General features: G+C 46.7%; 1 protein-coding gene across 4 annotated transcripts in view; it reads left to right on the top strand.

The window, feature by feature from the left end:
- The first annotated feature begins 200 nt into the window (after positions 1-200).
- ARHGEF28 (Rho guanine nucleotide exchange factor 28) overlaps positions 201-19,693 on the top strand; it is a 1,067,585-nt gene continuing 1,048,092 nt past the window's right edge. For all 4 annotated transcript variants that reach the window (XM_085632328.1, XM_085632327.1, XM_085632325.1 and 1 more), the window contains exon 1: positions 201-341. In XM_085632328.1, the coding sequence (XP_085488454.1) occupies positions 317-341 (25 nt within the window). In that variant the 5' untranslated portion in view covers positions 201-316. The remainder of the gene's footprint in view (positions 342-19,693) is intronic.

The following is a 19,693-nucleotide window of genomic DNA, read 5'->3' as shown; positions in this document are numbered from 1 at the left end:
ATTGGGAGGGGCCGTGCGGGGCAGGGAGGGGCAGACACCGGAGCCTGGGGCAGGAAGAAAGTGGAGGCAGCTGCCAGGCACAAAAAAGTGTCCGCTGCTAAGGAGGCACGGTTGTCACCAGAGCAGAGGCTGGGGAGGAGGAGGGGTGCGCCCAGCACCTCCCACTCGTCACTGGCTCGGTGGCTGCCGCTCCTCCCAGCGCTCAGGTTCCTTCTCTGCAGCGGCGAGGAGGGTCTGACAGCCGGTGCAGGAGCAGCAGCCAGCCGCCCGCGGCAGCAACTCATCTCCCCCACAGGAGGGACCCCGCTATCCTGGCATGAGGGGGGAGCCCCTTTCCGCAGGTACATGTGCACCAGCCCCTGCTCTCTTACTCCCGTTGGCTATGCCTGCTCCTTCGCTTCCTGCCACTTGCTACTTTTCTGCATTTGAATGTTGTCTCCTGGACATTGTCGTTTTAGGGCTCTTCTTGGGCTGCCCTGCTGGGTTATGCTGCTGCAGCCTGCGTACGCTCCCTGCACTCTGAAACGCGCGTGTTACCTGAAACACCACATGCGAACGGCATGGTGCGTGCGATGCGCGGTCAAGATAGTTATGTTGTGTTCTTTCTAACTGCCCTCTGCAGTTCAACTGTTTGCAGGTGTGTCCCTGCCATATGTTTTTGCATTCACGTTTCAGTTCTGAAGTGCTCCAATTGGATGAAGGATCCCACCTTTTGGGATGGAATTGCAGGTGGGTGGACGAGTCCCTGCGGACTTCCACGCGGATGCGCAGCTGCCTCCCCCGCCGCCAGGCATGCTGCACAAGGTGCCACGCCTCACCTGTGGCCGATGGGCGGGGCAGGGCCACTGGAATTATGCGGTGGGCAGGACTAAATTATGCAGCAAGAAAATACAAATTATGCAGCATAATGCAGCAAATTTTGTGTTACTATTACCTCACTTTTTGCCATTTTACACGTTATCACTGTCTGGGCAAAGGTCTGATCTAATGTGTACCATCTTGACACCCACAAACAGCAGTAAGTAGCAGAAGGTGGCTAAATCAATATTTCTGAATGCCTCCACCTGTGCGGCAACTAGTGTTGCCCTATTTAGTAATTTTTTATCTGTTTGAGCTAGATTTTTTTTAATCCGCAGATTATACAGCACATGGTGGATTATGTGGCAAACACAGCAACTCTGTAATTATGTGATAATCACGGTGGCCGCAATATTTCATAATTCTAGTGGCATTGAGTGGGAGTTCACTGACGTGGGCAACTCTTCACCTCCCAATAACCAATATTGTGCTCAGTGTGGTGTTTTGAGGGCATTCTGTTTCTAGCGCCAAGAAGCAAGTTTAGCCAGCTATCATCATCTTTAGAAATTACATAACGTGTGCACTCGAGTCCTCTGTGGACAGAATAGACACTAGCAGACCGAGCACCTTGCCTGCAGCGCCACAGAGCAGGGTCCTGTTGGCTGCATTGCAGAGTTTGACTCTATAGACACTGACTCCAATTGTATTTTTGAGAAATATATATATTAGAACGCAGGCTTGTGAGAAATAAAAGATCTTATGCCATTTACCCACTGGAGTTCGTGACTCTCTTTTCGCCGGAAGGAGGTTTGGAGAGCCTGAGGTACTTCGAAATATATATATATATATATATATATATATATATATATATATATATATATATATATATATATATATATATAGTGACTAAGGACACATCACTTTACGGCCTAGTGCCTCAGGTGTCCCTGAGCCCCACACTAGGTTGTTCGATGTATGACTTCTCAAAGGGTGTTTGAAAATGCAGCTGCTACTTAAATCATTTGTCTGTAAAGCATTCCCCTGCCAGTGCTTAATTTGTGGGTGCTTGAAGATGGTTGGCACCGATGCTCATAACTGGGGGATGGGACTCATTTTTGGGGATGGGACTTATTATTCATCATTAGTCTTTGACCCAGAGCAAGAGAGCGATAGGCAGAAAACGGAGAACGGAGGAAGGGAACAAGAAAGGATAACTGTGACAAAGAGAGAAATTGATGGAAAGAGTATGCAAGAGCGAAATAAAGAGACTGGAACAGTAGGATGGTGGGAGAAAGGGGTAGGAGATGGAATAAAAGCAGACAGCCTTGGTACTACTCAGAGCCAGCTTTTTGAGCATGGCACTTAATTTTCTTTCTTTTTTTTAATTTAAGGACGGCCTTCCTCCTTTGAGCTAGGTATGCATTATACCTAACAATCGAAAGAAAGGCTAACAGCTGGTCCAAACATTGCGTGTGTCAAGTCCAATAAGTGACATGAGCTGTTTACAATCTTCTGCCTCAAAGTTCTCGGCCACTCAGGGCACCAGCTTTTTTTTATCAATCCCAAGGGGCAGAGCATCCCACATGAGCTAGACTCCCATAATACGCTTATTCGATGCGTCCCTCTAAAAATATAGTTAGAAGTGCCCCCATGTCACGCGTGAAATCTTCAGACAGTGCTCAGTTTGTAGCCATCAATACTTTACATGGTGAGATTTTTTTAGTGTATATTTACTGTGTAAAAAGTGAAACTACAAGGCCCAGAATGCAAAGTGTGATTTACTAAAAGGCTAGGTGTGGCAGAATCTATGCAAAGCCTTGTAAAGGTATCATAGGAATCCAGTATGACTGTGCGACCGCATAATTTTACGCCCCCTGCCCCTTCTCCAGCAGCCTATATCACGACTAGGTGTCATATTCAATACTTTATTAACTTGAAAAGATAAAGGCAAAGCTTCTGCCGTAGAGTTGCACCTGTGAATTTTTGATGGTGCTCGTCTCTGCTGTAATTGCTGTTCGGCGCATTAGCATACACCGAGCTGTCTCGGGTGCTTATAAGCACACTCCCTTCAGATACAATCTCAGAGAGTGCCTCCTTGAAGGCGGTGGGGTGAGTACGCCCCAGATCCCCGCCGGACGCTTCTGTTTCCTCCCTCCTATTCCATGTGTACATTCGGAGACGCACAGTGCGCCAAGAAGGCCCCGTCAGACGTTTCCTTGTTTAATTAGGGGCAAGGAAGGCGCGCGAGCGACGCATGATTGACAACAGTGCGTTTCCTTTAACAGAGCGAAGGGGAAAAGCCGTGTGTCTCTGTGCCCTGTGTGATGGTAAGCAGAGACACAAGAGAACGTGAGGTGTTGTTAATAGGTTTTTGTACCCTTATGAGTTTGTGCTTTTTTTTTTTGTTTTAAATGTCGCGAACTCGAAGCGCTTTACATACGCACCAGGGGGCAGATTTATGAGCCCCTTGCGCCACTTTTGCGTCACTTTTAACATGTGAAAAGTGACGCAAAAGTGGCGCAAGGGGCTCATAAATCTGCCCCCAGGTCTTGTATTGTATTGTAATTGCATTTATATAACGCTTACTACCCCTGACGAGGCGTCGAAGCGCTTTGTACATTTCCTGGGTAACACCTTCGGTCAGTGCAGGCTTTTTACCCAATGCCACTTTTCATACATGGGTTTTGAAGCCCACACTACAAACGAAAAACAAACACGCAAACTCCAGAATGTAAAGAGCTGTTGGCTAACAGCCATGACTGAGTTTAGATTTCACACATGGCTTCTTGGGCGCTATGCAGCGGACACCTTGATTCAGTAGAACACATTTGTAGCAGGTACACTGAAATCCCACCTCCATCAGGAGATTCAATACGACTGCAGCGAACACCTGCTAGGTGACTTGGGCATGTGGTAAGTAGTCCTTGCTTTCCTTAATTCAGGCATAAGCCAGGAGTACTACAAGAGTAAGTCACCCCCACTCCCACCAAAAACCTGTGCGAATGAGTCTTTAGCTCAGGCTTTCCTCAAACAAGAGCCTTTGAGGTCTCCTTAATGTTGTTGCCCCTGCTGGCCCTCCCAGAAGCACCTGCGGCCCATACTGCCAGACTGAGAGGCTTCTATCTACCTGAAGCGAATGGCGTAGCCCACGAGTATTAGTACTTGTAGGAGGTGAGTGACAACGAATCTCCTCCTCCCACAATCCTTAGCGCTCCCTGCCCGCTGCGGTGCAGACACTAGCTTGGGGACCGCGTGCACACCTAAATAATGAATGGTCAGGAGAGCTCTCCTCCTCAAGAGCAGGCAGTATTAGTTGCAATCCGATGAGCAGACAAGACGTCTGCTCGTGCGCATGCGTCTTGGCAAGCGCCTCTTCTTTTTGTATCTCTGCTCTTTAATAGACACATGGCACGAACATACTTCAGATATACACTTACATTAAGACTTTTACTTCTTTTGTGCCCTGCTACATACATGCAGCTGAAAGCTGCTTCGATACACCCGTGATCATATAAGGTCAGAGGTCGACAGTGTGTGGAGTAGCTACAGCGGCTCAGATGACATGATCTCTTAGGGGAGTGGCCGAGGACAGCGTTAGAGTGCATTGATGGCTAATGGCCCGCCACCAAAGCAGGGGGCAGATTTACAAGCCCCGTGCGCCACGTTTGTGTCACTTTTCCCATGTTAAAAGTGACGCAAAAGTGGCGCAAGGGGCTTGTAAACGTGCCCCAGGTACTTTGAGCCAATGGCGAATAGAGGTTTTACCTGCAGACATTTCTATTCGAGCTTTAGCCGGACCCAAAGCCAGGGAGTAGGAATGGTGTTAAAGTGAATCCTCCGCTTCGCACTTGTCTGTATTTCCGTGGTTATCTGAAGAGGAAAACAACGTGAAATACTGATTTCCACCTTCATAATCACACGTTGAATACACGGCTGTGCGCAGTCACATAGAGTACCCTTGTTGCTGCTGGAAGGGGCTGTGTCTGGTGGTAGTCAGCATGCAGGCAGAGCCTGAGTGATAGACTCGGGTTCTCTCCTCTACAAACGGATTGGTCCTTCGCCCATCACATCATCTTCTTGTGGCGACAACCAATCAAATACAGAAGTTACTAGGGAATCATAACACACAAGGTGCCAAGATGCCAGAATGAAGATCTGAACATTTAAACATTTACATGTGCATTATGCATGTTCCCCAATAACTTTCAACCCCCCACCCCCACCCCATCCCCAGGCAAAAAGAGTGAGCTGTGTGTGCTGGTGGGAATATGGCTCAATACTTTCACGAATTTAATGCCAAAAACAGCAAGGGCCTTCCTTAGATTTTCAAACTTGTTGTTGGAATCTTGTTTTATGACTCATTGTCTCATGTGAAGGGTCTGTGTTTTAATGTGGTATCCCCTTGCCTCTTGTTGTCTCCCAGGTGCTTCAAAGCTGCTCTTCATGGCATTTCGGGCTATAGCAGCAAAGAGAAACAAACAATAACTTGAAGTATGAAGCATAAAGCCAGAGGCCAAAGCCAAGAAAAATGAATTTCCTTTCTCATCTTGGCTCCGTTTCAGAAATATTTGATTTAACTGCCATACCGAAGGCAAACAGCTTCCCGAAGACTGGGGCTGGCTGCTGATGTGGTAGAACACACTTTAGGGCCCAGTTCACTAAAGAATTGATGAGCACAGCAATGGTGGCTGGCATGTAAGGAGGGTGGTGGGGGAGGGGACAAAAAGAAAAGTATAAAAGTAACGAAACAAAAAATAATTCCACTTACCTTCCCGGCACGTTAACCTCCTAGCTCGGGTCTAATCCAAGCAGGCAGGCAGGCAGGCTCCAATGTGGGACTCAGGAAAGTGCAGTAACCAATCCTGGTGCTGCTCTCATGCAGCATGAAAGAAGCACCAGGATTGGAGGGAGCGACCTACTTCGGTGCTCCAGGAGACACTGGAACCCTGTGCTGTCTCTAACCCAGCCGTCCAAAAAGTAATGCGCACTTTAAAGTGCCGTGCCCATCACTGCTTTCTGCTGCTGCCAGTCAGGCAGCAGCAGAAATCAGAATGCCCATCTCCCGGTCCTGACACTTGGCTCGGGCGGGGTTTTGAAAAATAAAATGGTAATAAATGAACTTTATTATTATTTATTTTTCTAACTTTAAAGGCAATTTTTTAGTGGGGCGACGCTCGTCCTCCTTAACTGAGGAGCCGACCCCGAAGTACAGGGAACAGTACTACATAAGTACTCCTTGATGTATTCTTTCATGTCTTTGTGAATCAGGCTGAAACGTCCAACTCCCTATTTGTAAAAGTGGAAAAAGGGCGGTCTTTTGTAGTTGCACTAATGGCCTATGAATATTCCCTTAAAATGTATATTGTAGATGTTTTGGGGCAAATTCACAAAGCCATTTTAAGAGTATGTAACAGAATACTACAGAAGAACTATCATGCATTCTTCTAAATGGCATTCTGAGTAGCCCCCTAAATTAATATGGATCTTCTGCCTGCATTAATGAATCCTGCCATCTCACTGGTTACAAACAGGCCCCGCTGTAATAAAGTAATAAGATCCCTGTGTTGCTCTTGTAATGCATCGGTGGCCACAACAGAAGGCCCCAGTATTAGTGTCTGTACACAATGTGTAGCATCCGACACCACTGTCCCTTCTGAATACAACACTTGCTATTTTTTCAGGAAGCACCAAATGTCCTTCCTCCGATCCTGGCCACACTCTACCAACAAATTACGTAGCGCCTTTAATACCACTGTAAAAAAGCCAGAAAAATCAATTTTCCATGGCTTTCTGCATGGTATGGTAGATTTTTGAGCCATAAAGCATTCAAATCAACCGTGAGAAGTTGTACAGTGAAAAATGATTTGAGCAATTCATTTGATGTATCTAATATACCTGAAACCTAAACTGAATGCTCTAGGAACATCTCTTTGTCCATTCCGTAGAATGCCTCCCAGAGGCTTAGCCGTAAAATTCATAAGTTTCCTCTGTATTGGGCAGGCTAGGTGCAATGGCTTTCGATCTTCAGTCTAACGCACCCGTCATGGCGGCCGGATCGCTGTGAGCGGACGCCGGTTCCTGCTGTGGCCGCATCACCTACTGTTTCTGTTTGCCTCCCCGGGGCGCCCGCTGACATTCTGCGAGGCTGCGCAGCGCTGGAGCGGTCTGGAGATCCGCTCCGGGGCCTCGAAGGTGCTGGGAACTGGAGCTGCGGGACGCGCGGCCCCTGTGATCACGCGAGGACCCGGCGCCGCTTTGCAAGGTAGACTGCGGTGTGTGCGTGGTCAGCGGCGGCGCCTGACCGGATGTGCCCTGGTGCTGCCTGAAGGCTCCAAGGATCCAATCTACATTGTGGGGAGATTAGTGCCGCGCCCTTGAATCCACGAGGGCCTGTCGGCTGCGTGGTGGCTGGGGGGCGCCCTGATGCGACCTGCTGGGCTTTCTGCTACGCTAATACGACCCCCTAAATCGTGGGTGCTTTGATCGGGGGTGCTTCCCTTTGCTGGAGCGAATGTCTGGAGTCCTTGGGACAAATCTCCTGCGCTGGGGACGGACGGACGGGCTTGAGGCCACAGTGAGTTGAGCTGTCCCTCAGGTTTGGCGAAGCCTAGTCCAGCGCCTCATACTTCTGATTGCATCTCCTCGTAGGCACTGGCTACATCGCTGGATGGTGGACGACACAGCATAGACAGTGCAGCACGTTAGCACCTTGCCTTTGACTCCGGGTGATTGCATCTCTGGCCACAGAATCCCTGACCCTGCAACAGCCCCGCTGAGGCACAGGAGACTCTCCACCACACGCTCCAGTGCCGGCCGGGCTTGGCGGCTCCTCTCCCTGAATGGGTCCGGGACCACAAGGACCAGTAGCCCTGCAACCCCGCAGCAACGCCCCCGCCAGCGACTTCACAGCACGCCAGGAGGCGCTATAAAACAACGACTGGTCCCTCCTCCCGCGAGGACAAGGGCAGGACCGTCTGATGCCGTCGTGGGCCGGCGTGGGTGGGGCTGGACTCTCGCCACTCTGTTCCTGTGTGGAGCCACGATCAAAGCCACTTCACGTACTGCTCATTCAGACCACCCAGGCAGCACCTTCGTGAGTACCCTTGGCCTTTTGTCTTGCTTGTATCAATAGGTCTGGTTACTACATTCCATTAGTAAAATCTTGACATTGATTCATACTCGCGCAAAAACTATGGAGAAGCGTATCTGCTCCGCGGGGACTTTGGATGCATACCTTCTGCGGGCTGACTTAATTATAAGTAACGAAATCAACCTCATAGAACGTAGACTGTCCATCGAACCGTCACACCCACTCCCGCCTAGCCACTCCTCTCACAGTACAGTTTCTTCCCCTCCTAAAATACCTCACTCTAGTACCCCATCCATACCTTTCTCCCCAACCACCCAAATCCCATCAGCCAATAACGATACTAACTCTCACCCCAGTACTCCCTCCTCTAAGGGCCCACAAACGCGAGGAAAATCGAAACATCTCCAAGTCGCATTAATAGGGAAAACCCAGAAAAAGCCTAGGGCAATTAAACAACGTACCAACTCCATTAAACCAAAAACGCTAACTCAGGGTACTCAAACTGATCCAGGGGAATCCTCCGACATTGTTCAGTCCTACTGCAAAGAAACTCTACCTGGCCCAAACCCACTACCAACAGTCCATATTCAACTTGAAGACTTGGGAAACGTCCTCGCTCAAAAATTGGACGATATGGCCTCCAGTCTCTTTGCTAAATTGAAGGAATTACTCAGTTCCTTTGAGATCAAGCTGACTCAATTCCTAGTCTCTAAAAGAACCACACAGTCAACAACCCCCACCTTCTCACCCTCCTTTAATTTCCCCCACTGATGCTACAACTAAGGTCACTCATCAAAAAGATTCATTTTGCCAACCCGGGAAAAACAACCCGCTTAATGGCATCCCGCATCCACCTCTTAGTTTAGCAACTAGCAGGAGTCTGGCAGATAATAACCTACCCACAATACACCTTCCACAAAAAAATCCTTGCACACCTACTTACCCCAATAATCCCATCAATAGGTCTTATTCAAATCTAGCTCGTCCAAACTTGCCGCCCGCCACTTGTCCATACATAGTGGTTTTAACTGGAGTCCCCCCCCTAGACCCAGGAGTGACAGAATCCTGGCCTTCCCTGAGAAATAAAGTGGTGGATTGGCTTGTTAAACATAGACATTACAAAGTCCATAACACAAATCAAATTATCATGGCACGAAGAACAGATTGGATTGGCCCCTCAGAAAAAACGATTCAGGGAGACTGCATCATCGTGAACTTTAGATCTCCCAGACTCGCCCGTTCCATTTTAGTGCAAAAAGAGGATCCCTTCCTCAATTTAACTTCAATCTCTTCCCTTCCTCTTGGTTTTTTCTACCGCCCATCCATTTATCTACCTAATCCTTCGAATGGCTCAATATTAACGGAAAACAGATTTAATTCTCTATCGCAAATTGAGGAAGTTGATTGACTACTCCTGGCTACAAAGTCCCCTCACACTCTTAAATCTGTCCAACCCCCCAGCAAAAAACCCCCTCAACCAAACTCTTATTCAGATGTAGTACTCCCCCCAACGAGTAACTCATCATCTCTATTTCCTTCTCACTTTTTAATACTTCCCACTTTCCCCCAACCACCCCTACCCGCTCTCTTAACTTCTACAGACATTCAAGTTAACCTACAAAGTACTTCTTACATAGACCCCAATCTAATCCCAACCCTCGAGGTCCCTCTTGCTACTCAAATAACTCCACAACCCACCTCATTAAATATCCCCGCAAAACTTTTTTCTTGTCATCCACTTAGCCTAATTTTTTGGAACATTGCAGGCCTTCTCTCTATAATTCATAACGAGGGCTGGCTAGATTTCGTTAGGCGCCACGACATTATCTGCATGCAGGAAACCTGGGCTCTTTTTTCTACTCACTTAAATGGTTATAAAACCTTTTTTTCCCCTGCGCTTCCCTCGCCCTCAGGGCGGGCAAAGGGAGGCTTAGTGATCTACATCTCTAATCTCATTCCAGGTCAATTCACCAATGTACTAAAATCTGAATCCAACTACCAGATTATATCCATCATAATAAATAAACACACCCACGTTCTGATTGTTAACTTTTATAATAACCTGCAAGACCCAAAATTGACAGGTTTGCTGCAAGAAATTCGATCTTTTCTCATGGAATACCTTCAACAGCCCCAAGTTAACAATCCCTTCTTGATTTGGGGGGGAGATTTCAATTTACCACTATGCGAGAAAAACAAGATCACCTGTGGTTTTATGGATTCCAACGAATCCCCTGCTACTCATTTTTTCCACTCCACCAAAGGCTCATTGATGAATCAAATTATGTCCTCTTTGCAAATTACTTTCTCCAATGAACTATCAACTCCACCCATTAAGCTGACCCCAACATATCACGGTAGAGGCGCTATGACTTGCATAGATTTTATACTTCTGTCTTTCAGTGCAGTCAACTTGATTACAAATTTTACCACTCATGATTGCATTTACAGCGATCACTTCCCTATCTCCATCACTCTGAACCTACCTGGTTCTTCCACTCATGCAATAAACTCACTACATCAGAATAACCTCACAATGAACCGACCAAATGGCTACGCCCTAAAATGGTCCTGTATCAACCCTGAAACAATTCTGAAAGAGCTCATCACAGGGAACAGAGCAGCCTTTACATCTTGCCTGGCGGACTCCTCCTCTCCCCTTGAGGTATTAACAAATTTCCAGATCATTGTAATAGAGATCAATAAGGCCCTAACCATTCCCCCCAAACCTAAAAAGAACTCCATATTTAGCTGGTTCAATTCCACCTGCTCAAAGGCTCACAAAGCACTCAAACTGGCGTTAAAGAAAGTCCCGAGAATCAAATCCGAGGTCGCCCAAGCCAGAAAATTCTACCGCGAGTCCTTAAAGAAACGTAAAACAGAATTGAAAGAAGAACTTTGGTCTGCCCTTCACAAAAGCTCTAAAGTGAAGGATTCTTCAGCTTTTTGGGAGGTAATTAACTCATCCTTCCTTTCAGGCCCAAAAAATCGCAACTCCCTAGAGGTGGCCATACCGGAGCAAGAATGGATCAATCACTTTTCCCATATATTCAGCTTAACTCACCCCTTTCCATCATCTCCAAATTTCTCCGCGCAGGATATCCCAGCCTCTACTTATGAGTCGCACCCCACCCCCCTTGAATTCACCCTGGATGACATCACTTTAGCCCTGAAAGCCAGCAAGGGGGGAAAGGCTCCAGGGCCGGATGGGGTTCCCGTAGACTTATATAAGTCCAACATTGATCTGTGGGTTCCCCTTTTATCTAGAGTACTGAATGCATCCAGCGAGACAGGTCCAATGGACTCATGGTCCGAGTCCATACTTGTTCCAATATTTAAAAAGGGGGACCGCAACAGCCCGACTTGTTACCGTCCTATCTCGTTGCTTGATTCCCTCGGTAAAGTGGTGGGTCGTGTTCTACTTGACCGCCTACAATGCTGGACAGACCACAATAGTATCATCTCCGATCTACAATATGGCTTCAGAGAGGGTTTGGGAACAATCGACCAGGTCCTGAACTTAGTATTGCTAAGAGGAAAGTATGTGAACGCAAAGGGAGGCAATTTCCATATGGCCTATGTCGACCTTTCCGCAGCGTTCGACTGCGTTTCACACGCAAAACTATGGTCAATTATGTTGGACATAGGGGTGGATAAGACCATAGTCAATTACATCCGTGAACTCTACTCTGGCGCCACCGCCAGAGTGAGGTTCGGTACAGGGGGCCAACTCTCTTCATCTTTCAAGGTAGAACGGGGAGTAAGACAGGGCTGCGTCCTGGCCCCCTTCCTTTTCACCATCTATACAAACGGCTTGGAGGCAGCCATGCTGGAAGGGAGCCAGGACCTACCCCTGATCAAAAACCGCCCAATCCCGGCATTATTATATGCCGATGACGCGGTAATTCTCGCCCGCACACCGCTAGAACTCCAACGCTCCCTGACCCGTTATTACAACTTCATGTCCACTCTTGACCTAAAAATCAATCCACATAAAACTTTCATCATGTCCTCTGGCAAAACATCACTAAAGGGCCTAGGCATCTTTATCACCACCACCAAGATAGAAAACACAACAACTTATCCCTATTTAGGAGTGGTAATAGACAACAGGGAGACCTGGAAAAGGGCAATTGAGTCGAGAAACCATCAGTTTTTAAAGGCCACAATGGCTCTAGTGTCCTTTACCCAGAGACTCGGAAAGAGATCCCCGAAAGAAATCCTGGAAATTTACCGCCCAAAATGTATTACAACTGCTATCTATGGTGCGGGTATCTGGGGTCATGCCCGAGTAGATTCTATCCAAAAAACAGAAAACTCCTTTATAAGATATTTACTATCACTCCCTCATTCCTCACCTACCTACGCCTGCCACCAAGAACTTGGAATGCCATTCATCACCGACCTCATCCGACTACAACCAATTCTCCTGTGGCACCGCATCTGGACCTCAGACAAGACGTCCTTAACCAAAGAAATCATTACTGATTGTCAACAGTTGGACCATTCTGAAAAAATTCCCTGGCTAAATTACGTCCGTAACTTCCTCAATGACTTGGGTTACCCTAATTTCTATTCAGCACCATATGACATGCTAAGACTTTCCCGCAAATCACTCAAGGCGGAATGTCTAAAACATCTTGACAATCTCCGGTTAACAACAGAAGCAAATAAATCTTCTGTCCAGCATTCCATATTAATCCAAACTTCTTTCAAAATTGAGCCTTATTTGTCTTCTTGTTTTCCAATTCACGATGTTTTCCTACTCACCAGATTCAGATTTAGCAATTTCCACCGACTAATTACCTTTCCCAACCCAAATGACTGGTCAAGGGTTCTTCCCACGTGTCCCTGTGATGACCTTTCTCTACAGTCCCTTTTGCACGTTACTTTTTTTTGTAAATATTGTACTGAACCTAGAAAACGGTGGCTGAAACCTGTTTTGAATCAATTGTCAATACGTGAATGCCGTCCAGCATTATTGGCCCTTCAAATGCTGGAGTCTCCTGCAATTTGTTTTAATATTGCTATATTCTTAAAACTTTGTATAAGGCACAGATCAAATCTTTAAGCACTAAACATCCAGTCGTTCCGACTGCTAGTTATATGTCAACAAATCTTATAAAACACACAAATCAATCTTTCATAATTACCGTTCATATTTTATCTACAATTTTTGCTGATAATCAAGTTCCTACTGACCTCTGACCTGTTCAGCTTTCTCTGTGATCAATTATATTTATTCCGAAAGGGACTGGTTCGTTAGATTTTTGTACGCAATGTCATTACATGAATTTTATAAACTTGCTGTATTTGTTTTATTTGTACCTTGCTTTTATGGATGTCCCTTGCTTCCGAATAAAGCTTTTATTGATTGATCCTCTGTATTGATAGCAGTCTTCCTCTGACGTGCTTCAGAGCCACCACTGCTCCCTTTCCTGGCATAAATTCCGACAGGCCGCCTACAACAGTCGTCAGGACTCCAGATGCTTTTTGTGTTGTATAGTTAATATTTTTTGTAGAGTCTTGCCCAGGTGTGCTTAAAAGTGTGATCTTCAAATGATGCGCCTCAAAATGCTTCCCTTCGAAATCGCTCATATTAATGTCCCTACAAGAAATGTTCCTAGAACGACTTATTTCAGAGGTACCATTAGCTCATAGAACACCTTTAATATTTAAAAAGATCAGTGACCGCAGTCACTTCTCCTTATCTGCATTTATTGCAAGGTGAAAATGAGGGCAAAATGTTTCATTAGGAAGAAAAAAAACAGAATAATAAACAAAAAGACTCAGACCAAGACTTTATTGCCTGATAAATAATCAATGAAAACATTATTTTGCTAATATTCATTTATTCAATTCAATTAAATTTTTAAAAAAATTATTTCGGCCATTATGGCCATAAAAGCACAAAGAAGAAAATACAGCACAATTTGTACATATGATTATTGAAGAGATAAAGTGTGCGTGCATTACAACATTTAAACAAAGAATTCTAAATATAAGTATAAAAGGTGCTGAATCGGAGTTGATATTTTTAAAACATTAAAAAGGTAGTTAAAAAGTATTGATACATTTTGTTTGCATAAAAAAAACTAAAATTATCCAATTAGACCCAGCTTTTAATATAGATAACCGTACACACCACATGGAAAATAAATAGCGAGTAACTGAGTACACTATGGGCAGACTAGTATCATATTTTAGGATCCTATAGGCCTTGGCGCATCACCTGTTGTAAACATCGGTATCTAGCCTTCTTGTATGCCGGGCAGACGGATGTATGACGTTACAACGCATACATTTACATTGCGGTACATCACATCGCGGTTCTGACAACGCAAGTCGTTACAACGACTTGCGTTGGAGGGCGCTGGATTTAGGAGTAGTATAATTTACTATTCCAACTCCAATCTATGTACAGTAGGGAAGGTGTTGGATAGTAAATTATACTATTCCTTGTCCTAGAGCGCCATCTAGCGCAAGTCGTTGTAACGACTTGCGTTGTAAAAACCGCGATGTAATGGCATCGCAATGTAATCCCTGCGTTGTAAACGATGTTTCCCGGGCAGACAAATAGAACATGTTGGTCCGTCTCCGGATTATCCGCACAGACTGGACAGCCCTGGGTCAAATTATTTCCCCATATTCATTTAGTCAAATGTACGTGTGAAGTCAACGTATTAATCAGAAGACAGTTAAATACTTGCGGTGGTAACGAGAGTAAAGCGTTAAAACTAAGAAAAAATTGTGCGGATCCGGCCTTACTTCTTATTTTGTTATGAATGATAATGAGGCAAATTGCGTTTCCTGTAAAAGAAAAAAATTCTGGATAATGATGTTCGACTATTTTATCATTAAGCTATAAAAACAACACTGAAGCAGAAACTACGTTATGAAGAAAAAAAGACTTATTTAACTTAATTTACATTTAGTTAAACGCAATTCAAACTAAAAGACTGGTTGTGCAATTTCTAAAAACAATGTGAACACATAATGAAATTGTGAGAAATGCAAATGATTTGTAGGAATATTCAGAAAAAGTAAACAATAAATGTGATGCAGGTGAATTGTATGCGCAATAAGTCATTTTCAGTCAATTAGTGAGTCGTTTTCATCTGACACATTTTGAGTGCGACCCTAAAGGGAGCTTCATTGGGGTGGTAAATACATGGATCCGAAGATGTGTGAATAGTTTTACAAACTTGAGTGCCAGGATGTTTTGCTCCCCTGAGCCAGACACTTTTTGCCAAAGTGTTCACTGAAGAAGTTCAAACATGCCTAGGACACTTCTCGTGCCAAACACCACTCGCTTCATTGTCAATCAGACACCTGCAGTGGGTGATAAAAAGATATGGCTGTGGCTTCCTCAGCTAAACCAATTCCACAAAAGGTTAGACTACAACCGAGATAACACACAAGATTAGTCACTTTACAATGACAGTCGAACATCTGTCACAGTGGGTCCTACAGAGAAAAAGTTCATCATCTCAGTATTATATCCTCTATTGGTGCCCATTCCACGGCTAACATTCTTTATGACGGTAGTTGAGGCGTCAGTGCCTCGAGGCTACCTCGCTGGTGTGTGCGCTGCTAAATTATTGTAAACTAAACTCACAGAAGGTAAACGAGCAGTGTATTTACATGCTTGCGGATTTGTGGGGGGTTTGGATGGGAGGGAGTTTTCAGACGCCTGTAAGGTATTCTCTTTGGAACATTAGGAACATTTTTTGATTTTAAAAATGGTTGGCAGAATTATGACTTTGCCTTTGACTAGATGACAAAATAAGATTCAGACGGGCCGAGTCCCGAGTTCCTCCTTGCCGGGGCTGCGGGTTCTCACGCTGCTAGCCAGCTGACCCGGCCCGCACCGAGGCACGCCGGGAACCCGTCAGCGACGACCTTTAAACAGCTGCCCTCTGCTGACACTCACGGGTGAAACGAGACGCCTCGGCTCCCGCCCGTGCGGTCCGCAGGTGACACCTGCTCGGCTTCCCAGGTAATGATCAGTGCCTCACTCGCTCTCCGATGCTCAGTGAAAGGCAGGGCTAAGCTGAGCTTTGTTCCCTTGTCAGTGGCATCATAAGCGATCGGTCGAAGGGTGGGGCTGCGTGCGACGGATGGGATTAAAGCACTTTAGAGCGTGTCGCACACCCAGGGCCGCCACAGGCAGCCTAGGGCACCTCTCCGTGCAGGGGTGACGCTCCTCTGAGCGCAGGAGCAGGCTCGGACTGGCCTGTCGGGCAGGCTGGTACTCCCCAGACGGGCCAGCTTCAATTGACCAGCGTATGGGCTGTTTTTTTAATTTTTGGTCCCTTTGCAGCCCACAGGACTAAAATAAAAGCTCCCCACACGCTGGTCCTTTCAAACTGACCCACTTGGAAATGCCAGATTACCTCCTCGTTAGTCTTGCAAAAAAGTCAGCCTCCCATGCCTCCCATCCCATCCCAATATGACCGACCCAGTATACCATGACCTCTATAAGAGGCGGGTCGGCCCAACCCATCAGCCTGTTTTTTTCGTTCTGCGCTGCAGATTCTCCTGAGCGTTTCAACAGGTAAGTTGGGGGCCTGGACCTGCTCTAGCAGGTCTTACGGCCCGGGGGACGAGGCCCTGCTCTAGCGGCAGGCCAGCCCAATACTGAGAAAGAAATGAAAGGTGCCCCTCCAACTCTAGGCCTCGCCGCAGGTGGAAGGTCAATGCGTGACACAGTAAGGGACTGAGCTGCCATGGGCCCCAGGCCGGCATTATTGTACATGACGACTCAGGCAGGGGACTCCTGGAAATACCCGAAATGAGGGATTGTTCTCCTAGCTCATCATTCATTGTCCGTGGCACCTGATTGTAGACACCTGTGAGTGGATGGGCATGTGCAGTGTGGAGACAGCCTTCAGGAAGACGGGGCAATGTGCCTTGCCCTCACAACTCTATCTTTCAAAAAAGGGGAAAAAAAGAAAAGTCAGAGTCCAACAATGCAAAACTAAACAAACACAACAGGACCCCTGTGAGCCTATTGGTCTTTGAGTCAATCAGTAGAAAAGAGGTGGACAAGCGATGTCAGCTGCCGCAGTACATTGCTGCTTGAGTTCATACCTGATGCGAGTAGGGACACTCACACAGGTGCGGAGAAGTCAGAGATCTTTTGATGCCATACACAATTGCATCATGCTCCGAGAACACAAAGTTGTTGTGCCCTGCTGATTCTCGCGACAGTTTGTGGTCCAAAGTTCAAAGAGTGCATTAGGAGCATTGCTGGGGCAACGTAGAGTCAACTGTGAAGCGTGATTCTCCATAGGTTGTGTCACTTGTATCTCCAAAGACAGCCTCTGAGGGGCTTAAAACTTGTCGATGAGCTTCTGAAGAGTCCTCTGGGCCTCCTCCGACTCCGATACCCTTAAGTTGAGCTGTACCTTGTCCATCTCTGGCCCGCGGAGGCTCCTTGGGCGTGTTGCCATTCGGACTACATGTGGGCTGTGTTGGGGTTACTTAAGTGCCACTGTAGGACCCCAGATGAGTCACTGCCCAGACGCTTGTAGCACACTAAGGGGCAAGTGGATCGTGGCCACGAGTTCTCAAAACGGGAGCAGAACTGCTGCCAATCTTCTGTTGCTTTGGAGAGTCAAGGGCGCTTCTTGGCGCTTGGCGTGATGCTGATAGTCGTTGTAAGATGCTGTACTGGTGGTAGTGAGGAAGCGCCTTTAAAGGAACTGATGGCACCAGTTGAGTGATGCAGCTTTCTCACGGTTGTGGACAGTTTGCCCCCGGGCTCTCAGCTGTTCTACCCTGGTGCTTGAGGGTTGGTAAGATGGCGACCGCGTGGACTTCGTATCCCAGTGCAGCTGAATTGCTGGTGCTGAAAAGGGTATTGGTCATTGTTCAGTGTGTATGCCATTGCTCAGCTGGAAGGGAATCAGTTGTTTTCTTCCCTAAATCGCAGGGAGGTGCAGATTGCACGGTACTGCAATGTTTCTGAAGTTCCCACTTGTGTACAGGTGAAATGGATTCTCTTACACCCTTTTGTCTATTGCACCCCCATCCCAGAATTCAGATTCACAATGTCTTCACACTGCGGACCACGCCACGTATGGAGACAAGGGCCCCTATGCCACAAACAAACAGCACATTGTGAATATGAAATTGGGGGGTCCATGCTGTGGTCTGTGGGACCACTGTCTACGTCTCTCAATGTCTGCGTCCTGCACAACTGGGGTGTGAGCTGTCAAATCAAATTAATGATGGTAGCAAAGCATAAATGTATTCCATTCTGAGTGAGAAGAGGTAGGAACATCCCCTAGCTGCCCTCCTCCCCTTGGGACTTGCGATGGTTTACGCTGACTGCAATGCAATGTATTTTGTGCATCAGACAACTGTTTGTCAGACACTCATGCGCGAGACTGCTTTCATCTTTTCCTTCAGTTTCCTGATGGTCAATGTTTGTACAAATATCTCACTTCTTCAAATGAACTCTTTATTTCCAATACATAGAGAGTAATAAATACTTTGATTCTGAAAAGTGTTTTTGTTGCCAAGCTATTGTGGCACTTCTATAAAAATGGGCTGGATTTTCCAGATCCATGAAGTGAAGTCGCGCAACGCCCATTGGGCTCAAAGGGCTTCAGCTCCCCCCCCCCCCCCCCCGTCGTGTGTGTCAGTCCGGGCTGAGCCAGCTTCCGGGGCACACACACAGCCGCACCCGAGTACTTCACAGGTCTTTAAAAGACCATTTACTTGTTAACGAGGCTTTGTTGTTCTTTCACCTCTTCTTAAAACCCCTGCATCTTCACTCTGCTGGTTGCTGGAAGAATTAACCCCCACCCCCAAAAATTTTATTAGCCCCACCCCCCGAAATTTCACTCTAGTTGCACCTCTGATGGAGCTACTAGTACCAGAGGTAATGCCAGTAGTGGCTGGTGTGCAGGTGGAGTGGTGGGGCAGGGAGGGGGCGACGGACGAAGAAAACACTAAAATAAAAAGTAAAAAAAAGAACTTACCTTCCCCATCACCGCTAGAAACTCTGCTCTTCTTCCTCGCTGCAGAGCAGGTTCCCAGCCTTTCTTGCGGCCAATCATGACGCTGCTCTCAGCGTCAGGGTTGGCCCGAACGCTCTGGATTTGCGCTCCCAGGGAGACTGGGAGCCTGTGTCTGCTATCTCCAACCCAGCAACACAGCTTGGTTTGGAGACAGCTCAGTGCGCATGTCAGTTTGGCCATCCTGGGACGGCCGGTCAAACCCACATGTGCACTTCTCCTCATGACTACCCCGCGATTGCTCTCCCCCCAAGACTCATTCAATGCAAGAAAAATAAAACGATAATAAACACGTTTTATTATCATTTTATTTTCAAATTCTGAGGCTGGCAGGGGGGCCGATGCTCCTTAGCCATTGCGGAGGAGCCACCGCTGGGTACTGGTAACTCTGAGAGTGAGGAAATCTGTCCTGTCATTAGCTGGCCCTGACCATCCAGTTAGAAATGAGGAATTGCCACAAAAATTGGTAATTCCAAGTCTGATTCTATGGTAATGTCTAATTTTATAGAGAGTTTCACACAGAGTTTTAGGCTGTTTTCAGTAGCCAAAATCTCCATCTGAAAGTAAAAAGTATATATATTATTCAAGTGGGGCCAGCATCCACTGTTACTGACCCCCCTGGAATTAAGAGACCACAAGTAGATAAGGCCAAAGTGCAGGATCAGACTGGCCTATATGACAATCAGGCAGTGCCCAATGAGCTGGTCTAAAAGATTAACGTATGGGCCGGTTTTGGGGCTGTTTGAGGGCCTGTTTTATGGTCTGCTGGGCCAGTTTT

Source organism: Triturus cristatus, chromosome 2_1 (genome assembly GCF_964204655.1).
Source record: "Triturus cristatus chromosome 2_1, aTriCri1.1, whole genome shotgun sequence".
NCBI lineage: Eukaryota > Metazoa > Chordata > Amphibia > Caudata > Salamandridae > Triturus > Triturus cristatus.
This window is presented reverse-complemented; position numbering and strand designations above follow the sequence as displayed.